The sequence below is a fragment of the Glarea lozoyensis genome (assembly GCF_000409485.1).
Source record: "Glarea lozoyensis ATCC 20868 chromosome Unknown GLAREA3, whole genome shotgun sequence".
Lineage (NCBI taxonomy): Eukaryota > Fungi > Ascomycota > Leotiomycetes > Helotiales > Helotiaceae > Glarea > Glarea lozoyensis.
The window spans coordinates 2699683-2720954 of NW_007360998.1; the positions used below are offsets into that span (position 1 = coordinate 2699683).

General features: G+C 47.2%; 4 protein-coding genes across 4 annotated transcripts; 1 reads left to right on the top strand and 3 right to left on the bottom strand.

Annotated features, from left to right (window-relative positions):
- Positions 1-299: 299 nt before the first annotated feature.
- GLAREA_00884 (uncharacterized protein) lies at positions 300-4572 on the bottom strand (the record flags this gene model as incomplete). Its single annotated transcript, XM_008085642.1, has 6 exons — positions 300-2939; positions 2995-3367; positions 3419-3680; positions 3727-3795; positions 3844-4161; positions 4209-4572. 6 exons carry the CDS (start codon positions 4570-4572, stop codon positions 300-302), a joined length of 4026 nt encoding a protein of 1341 aa, XP_008083833.1.
- Positions 4573-5101: 529 nt separating this feature from the next.
- On the top strand, positions 5102-6316 carry GLAREA_00885 (RNA-binding, RBD; the record flags this gene model as incomplete). The annotated part of the gene is made up of 4 exons (XM_008085643.1): positions 5102-5159; positions 5212-5351; positions 5400-5876; positions 5924-6316. The coding sequence occupies 4 exons, from the start codon at positions 5102-5104 to the stop codon at positions 6314-6316; spliced, it is 1068 nt and encodes a 355-aa protein (XP_008083834.1).
- A 1815-nt stretch (positions 6317-8131) lies between these two features.
- On the bottom strand, positions 8132-13216 carry GLAREA_00886 (ARM repeat-containing protein; the record flags this gene model as incomplete). The annotated part of the gene is made up of 4 exons (XM_008085644.1): positions 8132-8264; positions 8314-8711; positions 8762-12532; positions 12596-13216. The coding sequence occupies 4 exons, from the start codon at positions 13214-13216 to the stop codon at positions 8132-8134; spliced, it is 4923 nt and encodes a 1640-aa protein (XP_008083835.1).
- A 5169-nt stretch (positions 13217-18385) lies between these two features.
- On the bottom strand, positions 18386-21272 carry GLAREA_00887 (Protein kinase-like (PK-like); the record flags this gene model as incomplete). The annotated part of the gene is made up of 5 exons (XM_008085645.1): positions 18386-19236; positions 19290-20034; positions 20084-20243; positions 20305-20504; positions 20553-21272. 5 exons carry the CDS (start codon positions 21270-21272, stop codon positions 18386-18388), a joined length of 2676 nt encoding a protein of 891 aa, XP_008083836.1.

A 21272-nucleotide genomic window follows, 5' to 3' on the forward strand; every position in this document is an offset into this window, starting at 1 on the left:
GTAAAACACTACTCCGGATATTTCTGTGTTGTATAATATCGTTGATCAAGCCTTCATGTAATTATGTTGGGAAAGCGAGGTAAGAGGAGATATCATTGTACGATTGTGTGTGTTTATAGACTTATGCCTTGTAGCGATAGAAAAGAATGTATAATCAATATCTAATTTTGTCCACTATGTGTGGCCTTCATGTCGATGCTTTGTTAACAATATTTTCTACAATGTTGATTCCCCCTTTGATTGGCCATAACCGGCAAAGTCTTCTCTTAAACTCGACTCTCGAGCACGCCTCTCACTTCTCATCCATAAAGATCATTGTCACGGTTATTTCGCTCCTCATCAGAGCTTTCCCGGCCTCTTCCATCTCTAGTCCCGCCACTACATCTTTCCAGGGTTTCTCCAAAGTTGCTCACTTCAGTCTCTGCATCACTCAAGTCTGAGTCATTCGCACGCCCCATCTCCTGGACTCTACGAAGAGGCCACCTCGTACTTGGAGCATCTGCGAAGGGATGTACCAAGCTCGCATCGGAGGAGTTGCCCGAGGAAGACGAAAACTGAAATACTCGACCTTTTCGGTGTCTTCGTCTTGGCGGTAAGGGGGTAGATTCTTTAAGCGAGATTTCAGTTCTGTTACCGGTATTCGATGGTGCTGGAGAACAAGCCCCACGAGAAGGACTCGATGATCTCATAAATGGCGATTTCAGGCCGGACATTAAGCCATGTGCTTGGAAGATGTCAACGAGAGCACCAACGCTTCGTTTTGTTTGTCGTGAAAGACCTTCCGGTGGTCCAGCTTCGATTCCTTCGGCCTTTTCGACTTTGTATTCAGCTTTCTGGAGCTTTAATGGTGGTATATATTCAGTTGAAGCTGATGGCACATCTTTCAGGGGAGTATCTGTACCCAATGAGTATGTTGGGCCTGCTGCCTTTATCTTGGAAGATAGGGGGGTCTCCTCGGTCTCTTGACGATTCGGAACAGTATCAATTATACTCTCTTCCCTTAATTGCTCAGCAAACTCGGTAAATTTGGACCCGGAAGCAAAAGATGTCACAGAAGCCGGCCGTAGAATAGCCTCATCGCATTGTTGATCACCATGTATCAAGCCTTGCCGACCACGACCGTATGCGTCCGGATACATACTTGTAGAACTGTTCTCGACTTGGCTTCTAGAGTGTATGGAAAGCTTCTCGGAAGGGAAATCTTGTCGGTCATGACCGTCTGCTTGCGGATACATTGTTTGCCATAATCTTTTCGTCTGCATTTCAGCTTCGATGTAAGAGGTGTATGAAACAGCTGATTTGATATCACTGTTATTTTCGGATTCTTGCTGGCAAGCTTCTCTTATGGCTTTAGTCAGTGCTGAGTTTGAGTTGAGCTCAGTGACAGGCACCTTCGAAAATAGCTCATCACGAATGTCTTCGATATGTTCAGTAGTAGGCTTGTCCGGCAAACCGGGAAACGCACAACCTCTAAGAGGTGCGGCTTTGATGACATACTCTGTGACAGGCGGCAAATTTCGCATCTGGATGCCTTCGTCACCAAAATTTGTTGCTGGAGAAAATACTTGCGAGTCCCCGTATGTCTGACGTTCGCCCAGATTCATCTGTGAGCGTCCAGTCTTCCACTCTTCTGCGAGATCAAACCAAGTTTTGGAAACGTAGGTCTTTTGAAATCTGGTAATTCCTGCCTCATCATAAATTGCTGTCGAGGTACCACTGTTTTCCTCATGACCGTGGCTGTCCGAAGTTGCTTTCGTGGTCTCTAGATGAGAAGCTTTATACTCTCTTGCAAGATCAAACCATGTTTTACCCACTACCGGTTCCTCATTCTTTATTGGCGTAAAAAGCAATTCATCATCCTCTCTTACCTCAATGTGATTATGGCGAGGGAGAAGACTGTTGGGTGAGTTTTCCACTGGGCTCTGGGTCTCGGGAAACTGGCTTCCAATGAAGCTGCGTGCTAGATCGCTGTTGGTATCAACACTTACATCCGAAACATCGTCACTTAGGATTTCACCATCAGCCAGAATGTCTTCAGGTTCTGAGGTGGTATCTGTTGAGAGGGTTGCATCCATGATTGCCCCAGTCGTGTTCGAAGCAAGAAAAGACGTTTCCATGTCGCAAGAGCTATTCTGGCCAGCTTCGACAACTGAATTGGGCCAGGGGCTTCCATTTGACTGGGATGAAAAGTATACGTGACTTAACCCATGCGAAGCCTCCAAATATTTTCGTGCGGAAGCGGTATTCTTCAGAGGCATGGCCCCTTCTAAGTTGTGCTGCATTCTAGGTATTATCATGCTTAGCCTCATGAGTTCCTCCGCTTCGCTAGCTTCCCACAAACTCTTATTTGTCAGTGCATGATGCCGGTCTTCGCTATCTGTGCGGGTTTTGGGAAGCCATAAAGCTTCTTGCCCGCTTCTTCTCAGATCTCTCAGATCTGGCGCGGCAGCCCAGCGCGGTTGCCCCGTGTATGTTTTCGTTTTTGGGTCATAAATGCAGAATCTGGCATACCTGCCACTGAGACTTTGGTCATACCACTTTGAAATTACTTCAGATTTATACTCAAAAGTATACCTCTCGGCTGGAAAACTTCCTACTTGCGGAAAATCGAGGTGGTATGGACCTATGGTATACTGATCCGGTTTGAGTGGCACTCGAGCCTTCATTCCTAGTCGCTTTAGGCTACCGAGCTTCATGAACTGGATTTCGTCTTCAAGCGATGACTCGCTCTTCCTGGATCTCGTGCTCGGAAGGGGCACGACAGGCTTACAATGAGTTTCATGGGGTGAGGTGGACCGCAGAGATGAACGAATGAACTCGAACCGTTCAGATGGCGATCGAAGCTTGACAGACTCTTCCAGAATCCTATTCGTGGACGGGTGTCTTTCAAATCCATCTTCGACTGAAGAGATCCTTCTTGTCTTTTTCGGCGGTGTTCCCTTATAATTGTCATTTTACATCTTTGTACTGTAGTTCGTCAAGGGCTTTGCTTACATTGTTTAAGATCTGGTCTCCAAGGACAATTGCACTCCACGCTTCTCTATCATTTTGGTCAAACCCAGAGGCATCGCTCCCATATGCATGATAGTTTTTCGTCATTTTCCCGAGAGTCATCCTTATTCTTTCGGTTAGGTGGTTGTTCGCAGTCTTTGTAGTTGAGATCGGCTTCTCGTCTCTATCATTCCTCTCCGCTGTGCCTTCGCAAAAATTTGGATCAAAGTCTTCCGAGTATTCTGAGTCGGAATAGACCTCTCGAACTGAGACCACCAGTCTTTGATCTCGATGCAAAGAGTTATCTGAGGGTTCAAATGACAAGGTTAGGCCTATATCCAGTGGATAATATGGAACACATTCTGTGGCTGGTCGGCTACTTTCCGGTTAGAGTCGGATGTGAGTAACGGGATACAAGAAAACTCACTTCTCAGCAGATGTTTTGTGTACCGAACAATCATCTTCAAGAAAGTCTATTCCCTGAACAGCCTGATATTTCTCAGGAGACGGGCATGGTGAGAGATCTTGCTGATCCGAGAGACCAGCTTCGGACTGGCCACGATACGAGTCAATCAGAGCGCACAAATAACTCTCCGGTGTCTGAGGATTGCCCCGTTGCTCTTGAGTAAGCGTATCCTTGGATATTACTTCACAAGCCTCCGTCAAAGTCACCGTGTCGCTACCAGTCCCTGAGAGGATCAGTTTCGGTTCCCATGTTGCGCAAGTTTTACTTACATGCGGTTTGCGCAGACTCAGAATCTGTGGAGGTAGAAACTAGCTGTCGTGTTTGCTCCGTCTTGAAGTCTGTCTAATTTTAGCACGTTGTCTGATAAAATGGACTGGGCTTCGGACCATCTACCATCCGAGCTACTACAGCTGCAGGGTCCATATCTTCGAATGTTGCACCTGGAAGATGTAAGGAAAGCGCAGGTGTACTGTTTCGTAATGTGTGATAGAGAGGTTGGGCGCTCAATAGCTCACAATGGTCGTCTGTTTTAGCAGGGAACCTACATGGAGGTGACAATGTCTCGTCCCACACTGTCATCGATTCGGGGTGACGTCCTCCCTGATAAGATATGGTATTGTATCTTGTAACAGCTTTCTTCTTGATTGTGCCAATGACGTCCCCTAGACTTTTTCGTCTCTTCATTACAGTTGGCCTATTGGTGCCTGGATTGTGTCAGATCTTGGTCACTTATGAATCAAAGCAGACTTACTTGGCAAAACCACTTCCATTAAGGGTTTTTTGAAGGGAGACACGCTTCGCTCCTTTGTTGTGTCGGTAGATACCGACTGGTCATCGCTACTTGACCCTTTTTGTGACAGTCGACCGAACAAGTCCCATGCCGACTTCCGTTTGCTGATGGACTTTGGACTATTTGTCTCGGATTCGCCTCGAACACTTCGTCGGCCTGATAATGACTTTAATGTGTTAAAGAGCTTTGTTCGTCTTGGGGATATCGCATTTTCTTTTGTATTAGGAGATCTGGTAGTTGGAGTATGGAAAGTGAAAGTCCTTTTGGATTTGGGTGTTTGAGGACTATTTCCGAGGTCGATACATGCTGCTACTGTGGTGGCCATGATGATCAAGTTTATACTGTCTATTTCTTTGTTAGCCCAAGAACTAGATGATTAGAAATACTTAGAACGCAGGTATGAGAAGTGTTCAAGTGGTTCTGTTTACGAGGACTGTTTGGCAGATGATAGTTTGGTGTTTTAGCAGTGATTAACTTACCTATACCCAAAATTGTTGTGTAATAGGAGCGAAACAAAATTATTTCGAAAAGTATTTCCAGTGTGTAAAACAGCTCATACCAAAAATTACATTTTGGAAAGTCATCAGTTCGGTAAGTCGTCCCTTCTCTTTCGGTAAAGAAAAGGGGGATCGTGCACGGACGCGGTTGCCCTCGCGCGTCTCGCACCTTCAGACTTGTCCCTCACGTTTGCTTTTTTGGCACATCGTCGCCAACTTCAACGAGCGCAGCCAATTTATTCTCACAACACCACTCTTTCAGCCTTGATCCAGGAATCTTTGTTTGTTCTATTTTAGGGCACACTTGATACCACAACTGTTCTTCTACTAACGTTTTGTAAACTAACAAACAGCGCAATGGCTCCAACGAAGAAGGGAAAAGATGCTGTTGACTTGAACGCGATGCTTACCAAAGGTATGCGATACAATGGTGCAACCTGTTCTAGACTCATACTAATGGCTGCTAGATCGCCAGCGTCGCAAGAATGAAGCCCTCGTGGCCGAGGTATTCAATAAAGGTCGGAGGTCGAGCGCGCCTGGCGGTGGAATAAGCAATCGAAGAGGCGGCGGTGTCCCATCTATGGCCAGCAGAGTCGGCGTTCAAAAGGTATTGCCGGGACTCCATTACCCAGAAGCAACTCCTAACAAGATGTAGAAGCCTGCCATGGCTACATTCGGCCCACGACCGCAAAAGCAAGTCGCAACAGGACGAGTTGACAGACCAGCCGGCAACGTCGATGCTGAATGGACCCACGATCTTCACAGCCTGAACAATCCTCAAGGCGCAAGCGCCCCCCGTGCACCGAAAGCTCCGCGCGGAATTCGTTCAGATCGATTACATACAGCGCTTCACGGCTCGGCGTCATCGCCTGCTCTCAACAGCCAATTCAATATTATCGGGTCATCGAAACCGGGGATCTCAATTCGAGGCGTTGCTGGGCCATATATTGTCGTTGCTAAGAATCTGGCTCCTGGCACCACAGTTGAAGATATAGAGAGCGCAATGGTCCCCATTGGAGGAGTGGTGTTAGCTTGCACACTTATTGCTGAGCGGCCAAAAGTTATCGCGGAGATAGAATTTGAGACCAAGGAAGGGGCCGATAACGTAGTAGAAACGCTCCACAATCAAAGCGTATTACTCTCAACTCTCTTTTGCTGCATTTACTAACAGGTTTCCAGGCCGACGGTAATATTCTTAGCGTTTACCATAAAGTTGGCGCCCCAGCAAGCAAAGCCGCACGATCGACGCCAGTAACCCCACAAGGGCCGCGAGCAGACGCGCGTAATAATCGCTCAGAGGACAATCGATCAGTTTATAGTGCACCACAGCGATACCCTACGAAGGATGCCCCAGCAGAACGCAGGCGCGATGACCGTGAGGACGTGATGGACGGCTCATATGGCTTTCAGGGCAGCGACCGCATGGACACCGATGATAGAAACGGCGACCGATACAGCGATTCTCGGCCTCGTGGTGGCCTTTACAGTGACGATATGGTTGGAAACAGAGGTCGCGGAGGTGGCAGCCGCGAAAGAGGTCGTGGAAATGAAGGTCGGGGCTACCGTAGATGAAGCACTATCAGATCTTGAAGATTTTGAGATGTCTCAAAAAATTCCTTTGAATATTCAAACGGGGTCTAGTTCGGGAGTTATATAATCCACGCCGCCGGTATACCCATTCAGGCGATATTGCGACCATATGCACATGTTGTGTTTGGATTCTTGGTCTTGGACATGAAGGAAGAGGAGATACCATATTTGGGACGAGGTCTAGTCTTCTCCATTGGAAAAATGCAGAAAACAGCGCGCACAATGGAAAGTTGTAAATAATGCTACAGATGTACCAATAGGATTTAAAAATAAATAAGAGAAAAAGTAATTGAGTTCTATTTATTTGATTATGGTGCCATGAGTGGTTCAAACCGCTTTGGAGTGCCTGATTGAGCTGTGATGTTCAGTCATCTCCTGCGCACAGTAACCACCCACTCTCGGTCTTGCCTATCATTAGCGCCTTTACAATCTACACCGGTTTGCCTAGTAACTGTCTACAATAGACATAATCGATCTTCTAATTTCATACCTAGAACCAACAAACATATCAGAGAACCTACTAATAGATTAACAGACTAACCACAAGATCTCACCCTTCCAACAGCCAGCCTCACATCTCAACGACATAGTCTGCTGTTATAGGAGAACTAAAACATGAGTACAGCGATATCTAAGATATCCCTACCTTTTCCACACCCCCGTGTCGTTAGAGAATGGGAAGCTGTAAATCTAGAGTCGATGAGATTGTCGGAGATGCTTATGGTTATGGTACATGTGGATTATATGGGCAGGAATATGCAACAGGGGAAATGACTGTGTATTATGTTGGAGCGTGGTCAATGGATGGGTCTGTGGGGCTTAGAAGGATAGTTTACTTATAGAGAAGCAAAATATTTTGATAGATACTTGAGGATCGTACAAAGGCGGATGGCATCACAGTCTCACATCACGAAAACACCAAGATTTCTTGAAGATTTGATTTTATACTAATAACGAAGCTGGCTGGCATGATCGGAAGCGAATCTAATATTTGTACAATGTGTCTTTTCATCCCAATTCCTCCCCATGCGCGTCGAGCTCCCAGTGATGCATCTCCCATCTACGAAAAGAAGAGACTGTTGGCGACCAGCCTTCCTTTCATATCAGACGGATTAACACCCATTCGACGCCTTGGCTATCCCCTGTTCCCCAAACTGCAGGCACATAACCATTATTCCATCCACCCCAACAAATTACAAAACCAAGCCAGCCAGGCCACCGCTAGAAAAGGAAAGAGACGCATGCATTCGATAAGACATGAGAGGAAACCTCAAAAAACGACCCCACAGATTTTGACTATTCGTCATGGCGAAATAGTGTCTAAAAAGAGATCGAAGAACCGGGTCCAAAGACGCAAAAGATGCAACGCAGATTTTTCGAAACCTTGCCCCAGCATGCGAGTGATAGCAACAGATTTCTCGCAAAAAAAAAGACAACGACAACACAGTAACAGAGAAAGGAAAGTATTAACACAAAAAGCTTTTGGGTCGTTGACGTCGACGGTCGATATCCGGCGGTATAGTGTCAAATCCTGCCAGCCCAAAGGAAATATGCGAACAAGCAACCTGTCTTCCCGCACACCCTCCCTCCAGTATGCCCAGGACGAAAGAAGAGATCTGATGGCGCACGATGTAGTCTATGTCGGGCTGAGGTATCATATAAGACAGAATAAGAGAACTTTTAAGACACAATTAGAAAAGGCCGTTCCGCAAAATGCAAGTTTAACCAGTCGGTGTATACACAAAGATTAGGGTAGCTCCAGAACAACTTTTGGGGATATTATGTTGATCATACTCTTCATTCGTTATCCTTCTTGTCTTCGGGCTTCTCAGCTGGTGCAGGAGTTGCCTTGGACAGTGCAGGAGAAACGGAAGTCGAAGGTGGAGACGCTGGGTTTTCTGGTTCGCCAGAACCTAATCCTGCAAGAAGACTATGTAATTGTTAGAATGGTAATGTAGGATCATGCTGGTGCAACATACCTGAATGCATTTGCTGAAGTAGCAGACTCCTTTTCCTTTTGTTGAGGTGGTGTGCCTGTTCTCGAAGAAGCGCCGGAATCTTCCCCGGTTCTGTTAAATGCACCTCCTGGCATCTTTCGACCACTGTTGCTTCTCGAGGAGAACATGGATGTTGGGCCAAACGACATGTTGGCGCTGGCGTTTCTGTTCGCTCCACCCTTGTTGGTTAGACGACGGAGATCATCCATACCAACGGTGTTCTTTTGGTAGTCAACTGGTGGTTGATTCCCGTACTGGTTGGAGAAATTCCTCGAGTCACCGCGTCCCATCTGCATGCGACCACCGCCGCCACCACCACCGCCACCTCCGCGAGGACCACGAGCATTCTCAGCCGCTTTTGCAGCAGCAGCAGCTTCAGCCTATAAGAAGTTAGTAAATTATATTGCGTGGCAGTAGGAAGTGAACATACCTCAACCCTGACTTCATCAAGAGTCTTAGGGCCCTTGTTTTGCTCCTTGGAAGTCCAGTTCTTCTTTCGGAGATCGATGATGTCCATCAACATGAATCGCAGACGACTTGGAAGATCTGGTGTGTCGACCATACCTTGGATGCGCTGGAAGTAGATATCCATCATTGGCTTACCCTTCTCGGTGCTGTCCAAGTTGTGACCAATTGTCTTCAATAGTTTGGTCAATGATTCAATTTCAGCCTCATCAGGAATGCCAGTGTAGTCGACAAGTTTCTGCACACATTGGTGCATGATACGCTCCGTAAGCATGCTAAGTTTGTACAGCTCACCAATGAACTGAACAAGACCGAGACCACGTCGCTTAGCAGCAGCGGCAATGTAGTACTCATCAGAAAGCATGGTAGCTTCGGCAGATTTCTCGTCTCCAGGCTCTCCATCAGGCTTATCTGGTAAGTCAAGCTTCCATCCACGTTCGAACTCCTCTTGACATCTGTTGAGAAGATACTTTCTGAAAAGGTTACCTCCGGATACGATATTGCCATTCTTGTCGGTAATGTTTGCGTCCTTGATATCAGGGCTCATAGTTTCCAACATGCGCTTGCAGAACTTGGCATACATAGAAGCCCAATGAGCTTCATCCGTAGCTTTCTCGAAGGTAAGCTGGATAACTTGTCTAAGAGTACGTCCATCATCTTCATCCTTGGACTGAGCGGCGATGGCGAGAATTTGATCGGCAATCTTGTCGAATTTCTCTGGAGTCATCTTGTTCAATGCAGCCTTGACCTTACGTTGAACCATGTCAGGTTCCATATGGCCGTTGCCGCCAGCAGCACCTGGGGTTGGTCCAGCAGCGCCAGTAGCTGATGTTTGAGCAAGACTGCGAGGCTTCCATCCGGTTGCAGAGACCTTGATGGGCTTCAAGTCCATACCAGCGGTAAGTGGCATAGTCTTTGCAGCTTGAGCCTCGGATTTAGGATTACCACCACCTTGGTGGCTGTCACGCTTGCTTCCACCTCGTTGAGATCGGCTCTGTTGTCGAGGGGAGCTGGGCATGTTGTAGCCCATACCGGAGCTGGATGGGTTGCGAGTCATGGCGTTACCACCTGGGAAAGCACCACCAGGGCGGTTGAATGAAGCCATTGGGTTGACAGCTGGTCGTGGCATTGAGCCATTGGTCATAGCAAATCGCTCTGCTGATGTTGTTCCTGGTGGAAGAGTCTTACCACCAGGTTGACCAAATGAACCCATAGCAAAAGCACCCGGTGCGTTGCCACGAGTAGAGCTTGATCGGGGGCCCATCCCACCACCGCCTCGGGTCGAGGCTGATCTAGCGGAACCTGCGTCACCATCACCAATAAGAGCCTTGATCTGGGACTCGAATTCCATAGATGGTTTCTCGGTGAAGACCTTTTGGAATTGCATCAAGAAAGCACTGTCGTACTTGAAGCTCTTTCCCTTGGCGGCAACAGCAGAGTTGAGCGCAGGGTTTGGTGAGTTGATGCTGGAAGGATACAACGCGGGGTTGATCGCAGTAAGGAAACGAGCAGATTTCAAAGATTGAAGAGCAGCACTTGGTTGAGGAGCCTCGACAGGCTTGGTGTTAAGAGGAGCAAGGTTGAGAGCTGCAGGTACCTTCTTGCTTGCTGGGCCAGCTTTTGGTGGGGGTGGGCCCATCGACTCGTTGGAAGCTGGTGTGGAAGTTCCACTTTCGGTGCCCAAAGTAAGGTTCGACAATGAAGATGCCAATGTAGCTGGAGTTGTAGGAGCGTCTTTCTCAGTCTCGCCCTTCATGGCGTTCTTGATTTGGCTCTTTATGTCCCCCTTGTCGGCACCCTTTGCTTCGGCCGCAGCCCTCTTTGCTTCACGCTCATCTTCAATGCGCTCCATTTCGCGCTCCTGCTCTTTGAGCTTACGATCTTCCTCTTCAGCGTTCTTCTTCCTCTCCTCCTCGGCCTTCTTGGCAGCAGCAGCCTTTTCGGCGGCACGCTTCTCGTTCATTTCAGCTTCCTTCTTCTCTCGTTCGGCCTCAGCAGCTTCCATCTCAGCAATCTGTCGTTCGAGCTCATCTTCTTCATCTTGCTTGGCCTTGGCTTCAGCAGCTTTCTTGTCGGCTTCTTCTTTATCCTTAGCCTCCTGTGCCGCCTTAGCTTCTGCTTCCGCCTTAGCCTTCTCCTCTGCGACTTTCTTCTCCTCAGCAAGCTTAGCAGCTTGCTCTTCCTTTGCCTTGGTCTCAGCAGCAGCTTTCTCGGTTTCAGCCTTGTCGCTGGCAGCAGCCTTTCTTACCTTCTCAGCAATCTCAGCCTTGATCTGCTCAGATGTCTTTGCAGGGGCGCTACTATCGGTGCGGTTGTGCTGTGGAGTTGCAGACTTTGGTGGTGGAGTTGGGGTGGAAGCGATCACTGGTGGTGTTCTAGCACGGTTGCTTGGGGCTGGAGAAGCTGGCACCTTGATTGAGTCTACATCAATAACATCGCCTGTATCGGGTCGCTTGATGGCAATAGCCGCGCTCTTCCGAACAGTTCTTGTAAATGCTGGTGACTGCGCCGAGGGTACCTTGGATTGAGGAGCTTGCTGGTGCGAGATAGACGGCACCATTGATGGGGTTTGAGGTTGGCCCATGCTCGAGGCAGGTCTTGGGTCGGAAGACATTTGCGACGAGTTTCGGGACATCGGTTGCGGTGCGTACTGTCCTGGAATATACGACTGGTGTGGCTGTTGGTAGCCCGGTTGTGGGGACTGTGGAGGTGGTCCACCCATGTAACCCATTTGAGGGTACATGTACTGGTTTGCCATCTGCATCGCTCGCGGATCGTATTGTTGTTGGGGTGGATAACCGTAACTCTGCTGTCTCACTGTTAGATATTCCTCGAAATTGCCACTTGCTGGAGAAAAGTCATTGATCTTTGGATCGAGCTTTGGTAGTTCAGGAAAGAGAAGGGAGGGAAGAGGGGGAAAGATGGGGGAAGTAGTTCTGTCATCGGACGAGCGTCGTAAATCGACCGGTGGAGCTTCAGGCGGTGGTCCATTGACTTGCTGCTTTGGCATATCAGGACCAACACCTGAATAACTCAAAGGTGGTGACTGCAGGTTTCCCGAGTCATGTTGAACATAACGGCGTTCGGCAGGATATCGATAATCAGGCATGATTTGATGGCCGAAAAGCTCTCGTGAATCTCCTCGTCGACTGTGATTAGGATTGTGATACGAGTGCTTTTCGGGTAATCGCTTCTTGTTGCTGCCTTTGCCGCTACCTCTCTTGTAATTGTTGTATTGAGAATTGTGAGAATTTTGCTCATGACTGTAATGTGAATTGTGGGGATGTACTTGTTGAGGAGGCATGTGCTGGTATCCGTAACCGCCATACTGCTGAGGGCCCATGCTGGGCATCGTCGGGTTCATGTTTGGTGTGCCTGGCAGCGATGGAGTCAATGCTGGGCTGCGAGCAGCTTGATGTGGAGAGTTGGGGAATGGTCTTCCTGGATTTTGGAAAGGAGCAGCCATGGGGTTGCCCATCCCACCACGACTCTGCCCTGGGTTGCGGTTGTATCCGTTGTTGCCGTTGGCAGGAGGATATCCCATCTGTTGTGGATACTGAGAATTGTTGCCGTTGAAGCTGCCTCGACCTCGACCGCCTCCATATCCGCCGCGAGGATTCGCGCCCGTATTTTGGTTATTCATGTCGTGGTTCGACTGGGACTCGCGGCGCTGATGGCCGCTTTGTGTGTTGCCTTGCGCGGGACCCTGGGTTCCGGATGCTTGTCGCATGTGACGCTGCGAAACACAAAACATTAGCAAACGAAGAGAAACTATATTAGCCGAAGGAGCAAAACTTACCTCGCCATCGCCACCGTTAAAGCTACCAAAAGTAGGAGCCGCGTTTGGGCCGGTCAAACCAGAAGGTGGTTTCCCACCGCTGGCTGAAGGTTGAGGAATTGGTGAAGGTGATTGAGCAGGGGATGTTACTCGGGGATTTGGGATCGCGATTGGTGCCGATGAACTTTGGGCGATCTGTGGAGTGCTATGCGAGGCCGCTGGAGAATCTGTAATCGACCCGAATTGTATTCCACCCTTTGAACCACCTACAGGGCCGCCGTTCGCGACATATCCAGATGGACCAGTTGCGCTGATGGTAACCGAAGACTTGCGGCTGTGATCAGTCGCGCCTCCGTTGATTGCAGAACTGCTATGGGCAATAGCAGGTGCAACCGCCGGAACAGCTGGAGGAATTGACGTTCTGCCATTCACAGGCGAAATCGACGAAGACTTTCCATGTTGCTGCACCGGCGCAGACCCTCCGATAGCCACGGCGGGTGATGGGGTCGAGGAGCCCGTCGCGATCGGTGGCGACGCGACTGCCTTTTTCGCGGTGGATGCGTACGACAGGGTGGGCTGCGAAGCGTTGGAGGTGTTGGAGGCCTGGCTTGGGATTGAAGATTGTTGAGAGACTGAAGTCATATGGGGAAGTTTTTCGAAGATGACCTCTCGTGGTTTGTTGGACGAAGTTGAGTTTGTATGACGTATCGTGATTGTCTTTGGACGGGGAAAACCTTCGCAGAAGGCAACCAAATCTCAAATTTGATCGAATCTATTAAAGAAGAATGCGATGCAGTGCGAAGAGTGGAGATTTGTTGAGATGGTCGAAGTGAATCGGATCTCTCAGGTTGTGTGAGGAGACTGCCTGGGAAACAGGCGCCCTTTTTTTTTCCTGGGTGAATTTCAAGGAGTGGAGGTCGCAGCGAGACGTCGAAACGGATGCGCGATGGTGATTATGCCGATTACTGTATAAAAGTATCGAAGGAGACTATTCCTGCCGCGAGATCTTCTACAAAATAGAAGATGGTCGCCGGATTAGTATTCGTGGGGGATCTTGCGGGTTTGTTCTGAGATGGTCAGAAAGGATGAGGAGGAAGAAAAAGAGCCGTCGAGAAATTTGGGATACATGCCTTTGGTCCCGGACTACTTGCGCCCTAATTAGGGTCCACTTTTTTGCGATTGGCTGACGGTGATTGGCTTGCCAGAGGGCTAGGAAATGTAGCGAACAAACATTTATCTGGAAACTTATATTTTTATTTTTTGTATAAAGGTGAATCGATGAAGAATCGATTGTAAGTGTTCTAATTATCTTCTTTGTTCTTCTTTTCTTGCTGTGCGACATCCAAAAAGACCTCGACGGAGATAATTGTCAAAGCATCCAAGGCCAAGAAGGGTCATCATGAAATACGTGCACCGACAAGTACATTGTCCACGAATTCTGTTTGACCTGCAATACGTGCGTAGCTACATAGTCTAGGAATTATGACAGAATATGTTTACTTGCTAAATTGAGAAGTATCGACTTGATTTGAAAATATTTTCTTTCTTTTTCTGGCTAAAGCTTTCACTCACATTCTCATAGGTGTTCTCTACATCTTCCACACCCCTTCTCACCACCACCACCACTACCATCGTACCAAGCATGCCTCCCACACCTCAATGTTGCGCCAGCACAGCCCAGAATCGAAACATATCCCACATATCGTGGCTGAAAAGGGGCCATCATCTTCGCCTCAAGACACACATATCTGGCGGTTTGTACCACAAACGATCTGTACCAAACGCAACGACTGGCGCATATGATATCGTAAAAATAAAACACGATCAGATCATCCCGGATTCCGGTTGCCACGAAGAGCAAGGACCAACAGCCATATCATATCAAACACGCTCAACAATACAGTAAGTTGCTCCTGTTCTGCTCGAGGATGGGCCGTGTTTCTTTTAACTTTTTCATCTGAAATGTCCGGTCCGTTCCACTCTTCAATCATCGCCAAATGTTTGTTTTTGCAAAAGCAAACACGAACTATCAGAACCATTATTCAACCCTTGAGGTTGGCCTAGAACATTGCCTCATTCCACCCAAAATATCAACGCCCGACTCGGTGATGCCAGTGCCAACACAATGACTGTCACGATGCTGCGCAAGTGAGTCAGGCTGATACTTCCCTTTCTGGTCAAACCCAGCTGTGGTCATCGCAGTATCTCTCCGCATCAGTGGCACAGGCGCTATCCAATCCCTCCATTGCAACGCCCTACCACGTTTTCCAGACTCGAAGGACCGCCTTGCAGCCGTTATCGAAAGACAAGAGGGGCTGAATACTCTATCGCTCCTTCGTGGTGGTGAGGTTTGAGAATATGGACAAGCACATCTAACAACGAAGGATCGGGTTGCTGACTGGTAGAGTGCCTCTGGTGCACCAGAAGACTTGTATCCAAAGATATCTATCTCGGCGACCAAGCCCGAAGCCGTTGCACCAAAGCTCGAGATCAGGGTTGCTCCCAGAATCATAGCTTATCCGTCGCCACGAGAACTGAACTCGCAAGCGAACCACCCCCTTTAAATCCGACCCCTATTTCCACCTCTCCTCACTACTCACAGTCTCGCAACCCATTCCAACTCACCACCATCCCGTGCCCATACAACTCTGACTCACTCTGACAGACACCATATTCAGAACGAACGACTCCCCTCCATCCAATCTGCAGTCATCACCTGCAGTGTCACGGCGTTTCCTTCTAGAACAGTACTCCATACATCCGACCTGCATCGTGACGACAAGACTCTTTCTGCAGATATCCGTAAACCCAAACCTCCTTCCCGCAACTCCTTTACATCTAATCTTATACTCCCGCTTCAATCATTTTAAATATAACATATAACATATAATAATATATATCCATCTCATCTCCAAAAACGTCCAAGCTTCTACTACCGGGGCATGGGAGGGTATCCGGCATCCTCATGACATGCATGTGATCGTCGTACGCTGCATACTGTACAGAAAATCCCACGATGCAACAAGAATCCAGACCGCCTTATGCAGGTAGGAAGGATCCTAGATTTTGAAACGTGTTTCGAAATCAAATGGCACTTCACGAGTTGGAAGCTTCCAAGTCGCGTTGAGCTATGTCAGTAGTCAAAGGCAAAGGAGCTCTACAAATTTCTATGCCGACTATTACTACTCCATATTGATTTCTTCCAAAAACATTTCTACTTAAACCCGATTTTTTTTTACTAATACTTTCACTATTGGAAATGAGGACTACCACAACCATCTCACATTCTAACTTTGCTATGCAAAGCTAAGTTTCCAACACACGGTAGATATAAACACATCCCGGTTACTATTCTTGCAAATTTTTAAAGAAGTGGGCGGATGCAGAGAACTAGATGTTTACCCTATTCATGAAGTAACAATAGATTGAAAACTAGGCTTAGAGGAGCTATAATAATTAACTCTAGTATTCCGAAAATCTAACAACTATCCCTCACCATACTAATACTTTTAACTTTCTAACCCTATCTTAATTTACAACGTCACGCTTCTGAGATTAGAGCTAACCGTTCAATTTCACTATCAGATTTCTCTGACCTAAAATACTACTACATGCGTCACATTATATACACTAGACTCTGTCGCTCATTCGTCTTGTGATACACCTTATATTTAAACTCTCAGCCTGATATATACAACTTCAGCAACGGTAGCAAAAAATACCATACACTTCAAACCACCTTAGCCACCTCCTAGCGCACAACTATTTAGATCAACATTTCACTTAGGCTTTAACACCCTGCTCGTACAGTAAAATCCTAATCCTCAAAAAGCCAACCAGCTTTAAACCCAGGATCCCTTATGTCTCAGCAGATAGTCATACCAATAAGCCGCTTATCTATGTAAAGCACTTGTGTTTAAGCTCAAAAGTCGATGCGGTTCAGTAATATAGATCTGTTGCTTCCTCAATTCATGAAAACCCGCATATGTGATCAGATTCCTTTAATAGCACGTGTAGAAGAAATCAACAAACACATTCTCCCCTCGATCATCCTCAACTCCCACCACTGAAGTCAAATAAGGTTATGACCACGAATCCACGATTATCTCCAACTTGAACCCCCTGGTCCCCCCAAAACTCGAACAAATATCAACACCTGAAGCAAACCGCTATAACCCAAACCTCGCCTAGAGTAAAGAGTGAGAGTAAATTTCTTGGGTAGGCTGGGATGGAATGATGGAGATGAACTATTTGGGTTTTGATTATTGTTATACCTGTGATTTGGATAAATGAAAGGTATGTGCACGAAAGCGTTATTCTTTGTCCGAGGGATTCGTCGAAAGTTTCTCTTGAAAGTCTACTATGTAAATGAAATCCACGAATATAAAATTCCCAGACTCCGGAGAATAAAAAACCCCTCTTGACTGTAATGCAATCATGAAGCTAGGTCTATTTTCCCTAGCCCATCAAAGCTAGATTAACTAAATAAACACATATAAACATCTCGTTCGCGTACATGAATTTTTTATAAACAAATAATATGTCATCTCGTTAAGCAAAATTTACATCATTAAATAACTAGTACCACTCTTACAAAACTCCGATTTTAAAACGCACAGATAAATATAATTCAAAAACCAATCCTGTAGAGACGAGAAATACTTCTAAACCATCTCACCATACCATTAAACACCAAGAGTCAAATATCTTGCCACTCAAACCGCACCATGTTCTAACACATTTCGGAAACGATATAGCAGAAGTGTACTAAACACTATATCTCAACACCAGCTTTCCCTGATCAAACTTGTCTTTACAACATCAACCAGCAATTTTGCAGTGTAGGGGTCTCATGATATCGGAACATTCAAGGGCGTGCGGGTGTATTTGTCGTAGCGAATCATCTTGAATGAGGAAAGTATTGTTGGATGTAAGCAACTATGTTAGATGAGACACATATAGCTTATTCCATCTGTGATTGTGATAGGCGAGAGAAGGACGTCCAGACCGAGTTACTAGTGCATATTTTACATTGTTATTGATGATAATTCATCATAGATTCCTTCGTCGTCGAAGTTTGTGATGATCTACGTCCTCTTGAAGATCCCATACCTAATCATAAGTCACCTACGTCCACCAGGTCCGATGAGTAAACCATGACGGTGAAAAATCAAGCCACTCCATTTTCACAGCACAATTGCGATACTGCAAACCAATACGATATTCCAAAAGAGAAAACTCGTCAATGATATGCTCAAAACGCTCCAATAATGTCCATGCAATGATTCAATAAATTACATAGAATGAATTCCCCACTCAAAAGAACCAGTCCCCTCTCGCAGCCCGTCAAGACAAGAGACTAGCCCGTTCCATCTGCCTTGATACACCACATAAAGTAGTTTTCACGAATCGCTTAATCCACCGTGTCGTCCCAATTGTTCTTTCCCCGCTATACCTTGCCGAAGACCTAGCCATTAAAAGAACATTGGGAAAAAGGCAATGTCTTTCGGGAAGATAATAATTTCGTTGACCTTTCCTATGCATCTTGCAACCAACAAGGCTTGCATGTCTGCAAACTTCTCCTTTATGTTTTTCCTACTTTCCAGGGGGTATTTGTAAGATCATAACTGCTATCAACGTGTTGACGACAACATCATTCTGCACCCAAGCTATATTGCATCAAAAGTTACCAGCAAGTAACCAATACGCGCGAGCAATAACAGGGTTGAAAGCTTAGGTTGTTAACAAGAAAAAAAAATGACGTCAATGGTAGTGCCTGCGTTTTGCAGGCACATAAGTTGTAAGCTGAGTTCAATGCCATTGAGCTTGTCCCATGAATCCTTCCTCCAGCGTTCGGTCCTCCAAGTTCCGGATGAAATCACGGTTGCTTCTAGCACCTTGCTGCTGCTGCCCACCTTGGGCGGCAGCTCTACTGCCTCTCCTGCGTGCGCTTCCAGGATTCCCATCAGGAGCTCCATCTGGCGGTGGTGGATAGTAAGCAGGACTTGGTTGCAGGCGGATTGGAGCATTCGGATCAAGGTGACTAGCTACTCTTTGAATAGTAACAGGTATCCCGCCTTGTTGAACCTCCATCGTAGTAGCTCGTTGACGTCCAGCTGCTCGGATGTTGGCTTGCTGGTACAAACTTTGCTGCTGCGGTGGTCCAGTCACATACTGACCTGACATTGGCGCAGGTGGTTGTGGCATCATATTCATCTGATTGTATGGCCCACCTTGTTGAGATGGATATGGTGGAGGGGCACCTTGGTGGTTTGGATTTGGTGAGTACATGTTGTTATATATTGGTGGTCCTTGTTGTTGCTGTGGAGGAGCTGTTTGAGGATACTGTCCCATGGGAGCGCCAGTGGGATATTGTGTCTGGGCTGCAGCCGCTGAATGAGCTTGCGCTGAGATTGTTTGAGCTGCCGCCTGCGCCCGTTGTTTACTAAGGGCCTCAGCCTGCTGCTGTTGCTGTGTTCCTGGAGCCGGTGACCTATTCACGGAACTAGACTTCAAGTTCATGGGCGGCACAAAGGGTCCAGTGTACTTCTGTTGTGTGATGAAGGGATGGAGTTTCGCCTGTTGTGGAGACCACCGTTCAAGCGGATTGATGTTGAGTAGACCTCGAACAAAATCAATGAATGCTACTCTGTTATTCATTTCTACGCAGTGTCAGCTCGTGATTCCGTACTTAAGCCTCGATTGAGGGACTTACCTCTGTCGATTTCACTTTGCTTCATGTTCTTCCGTGGCATCGCATAAGAGCGAATAATTTCTGGCAGTGTGGTAGCTTGGAAGTATTTCTTGCTTGGCTGTTCCTTTGTCCCGTGCTCACGAGAGTATTGCTCCATGCTTTTGAGGTGGTATGTTCGTCTTCCATAATCATCGACATCGTGCCTTTTCTCGAAGAACTCCCCAGATTGTTTTCCCATTTCAAGCATCCAGTTGGGTGGGTTGCCAAGCATCTCCACTATCCTAGATACTTGATTGTATTCTGAGGAGCCAGGGAAAAGGGGAAGACCCAAGAAGAGCTCAACAACGATACATCCCAAGGACCACATATCGATGGCAGAAGAGTATGGTAGTCCTAACAAAACCTCTGGCGATCTGTAGAATCTGGACTGGATATACGTATACACTGTCTGACGTTCGTCGCATGCCGACCCGAAATCGATGATCTTGATGATTGGGCTTTCCAAATTCTTTAGAAGGATGTTTTCTGGTTTCAGATCGCAGTGAATGAGCCGGGCCTTATTCAACAAAGAGAGCCCGTTCAATAGTTGCTGCGCAAACACTCTCACCAGGGTGGTACTTAACCCTCTAAACTGGTTCTGCTTGATAAGTTCGTACAAATTGACACTCAGTAGTTCAAATACCAAACAAAGATGCTGGCGATGAATAAAAGTGTCCTTCAACCGGAGAAGATGATGATCGTCATTCTTATCAAGTTTTGTGTTCAACTGGAATAAAATTAGAATAGGGAAAGAATTGGAAAAGTAATTTCCTCACCAAATCCAGTACAGAAACTTCCATCATGCTCTGATTGAAGTATGCTGTTCTATTCTTCACCACTTTGACGGCCACAACTTCCTGTGTTTTCAAATTCTGGCATTTGACAACTTGTCCAAAGGTACCTTGGCCGAGGACGTCTAAAATAAGATAACGATTCCTGTTAACCCGTTAGAGGATTGCACCAGCTATACATTCGAGGAATTCAAGCTCAAACGTACTTATGACCTGTCTCTTCCGATCCCAGGATATCGTTCACATATAATATGTAATCGCTGTCCTCGTTATCAAAACCATCGTTTTTGGTTCCTTTGCTAGGCTTGGTAAGGACTCGGCGGGGATTCCGAGAAGATTCGTATTTGAAACTAGGATTGCAGATTCGATAAGTAGACGGGAGATGGCTCGTTAGCGCTTGTAGGGGCTATCAAAAATTAGCACGAATCTCAGGTGCAGGTAGCACATCACTGACGCTGATAAAGCCTCCCTCAGGATTCGCTCTTCTGAAAGCTGGCTGGGCATTGACTTTTGGCTGCAAATCAGTCATGGCGCGGATCTTTGTGAACTCGGGAACGGGTCCTCGACCTGGAGGACCAACAGATTGCGAGATCGGTCGACGAGGCGATTTGGGGTCGTTCCCAAAGACTGCATTGAGTTGCGCAGTCGCCGATGAAGGGTAGCTCTCGTTGTTAGAGGAGTTGTAAGGGGTGATTGGAGGTAATTGTTGTGCCTGCTGTCTGCTTGTGTAGTACGATGTGGGCGATGAAAAGGTACCAGGTCGGGTAGGAGATTGTCGGTTTCCTTGCGCGGCATATTGACCTTGTTGCGGCGCATATGGAGAACTTGGTGATAAAGTCTCCATGGGAGAATAACGTTGAGCGGCAGCAGATGGCTCATGAGTAGAATGGTGGCTAGGCGCTCGACTACCAGACAGATGCTGCTGGTGATGAGGCCGCATGGGATATTTCATGCCACTATACGGGTCTCCAGCGTCCTGCATCGCTACGTCGCCGTTGCCGTCTCGCATCTGAGGAGTTGCTGCGGGTGAAGCTGTCAGAGATTGAGGATGCGCATTCAGCGCTCCTTGATATTGCTCGTAGGTGAATCCGGCGGGGGGTTGTGGTTGGGCTTGGGCCTGGGTGCTCCCGTTACCATTGTAAGCTTGGGCATTTCCATTGTAATCTCGCGACAT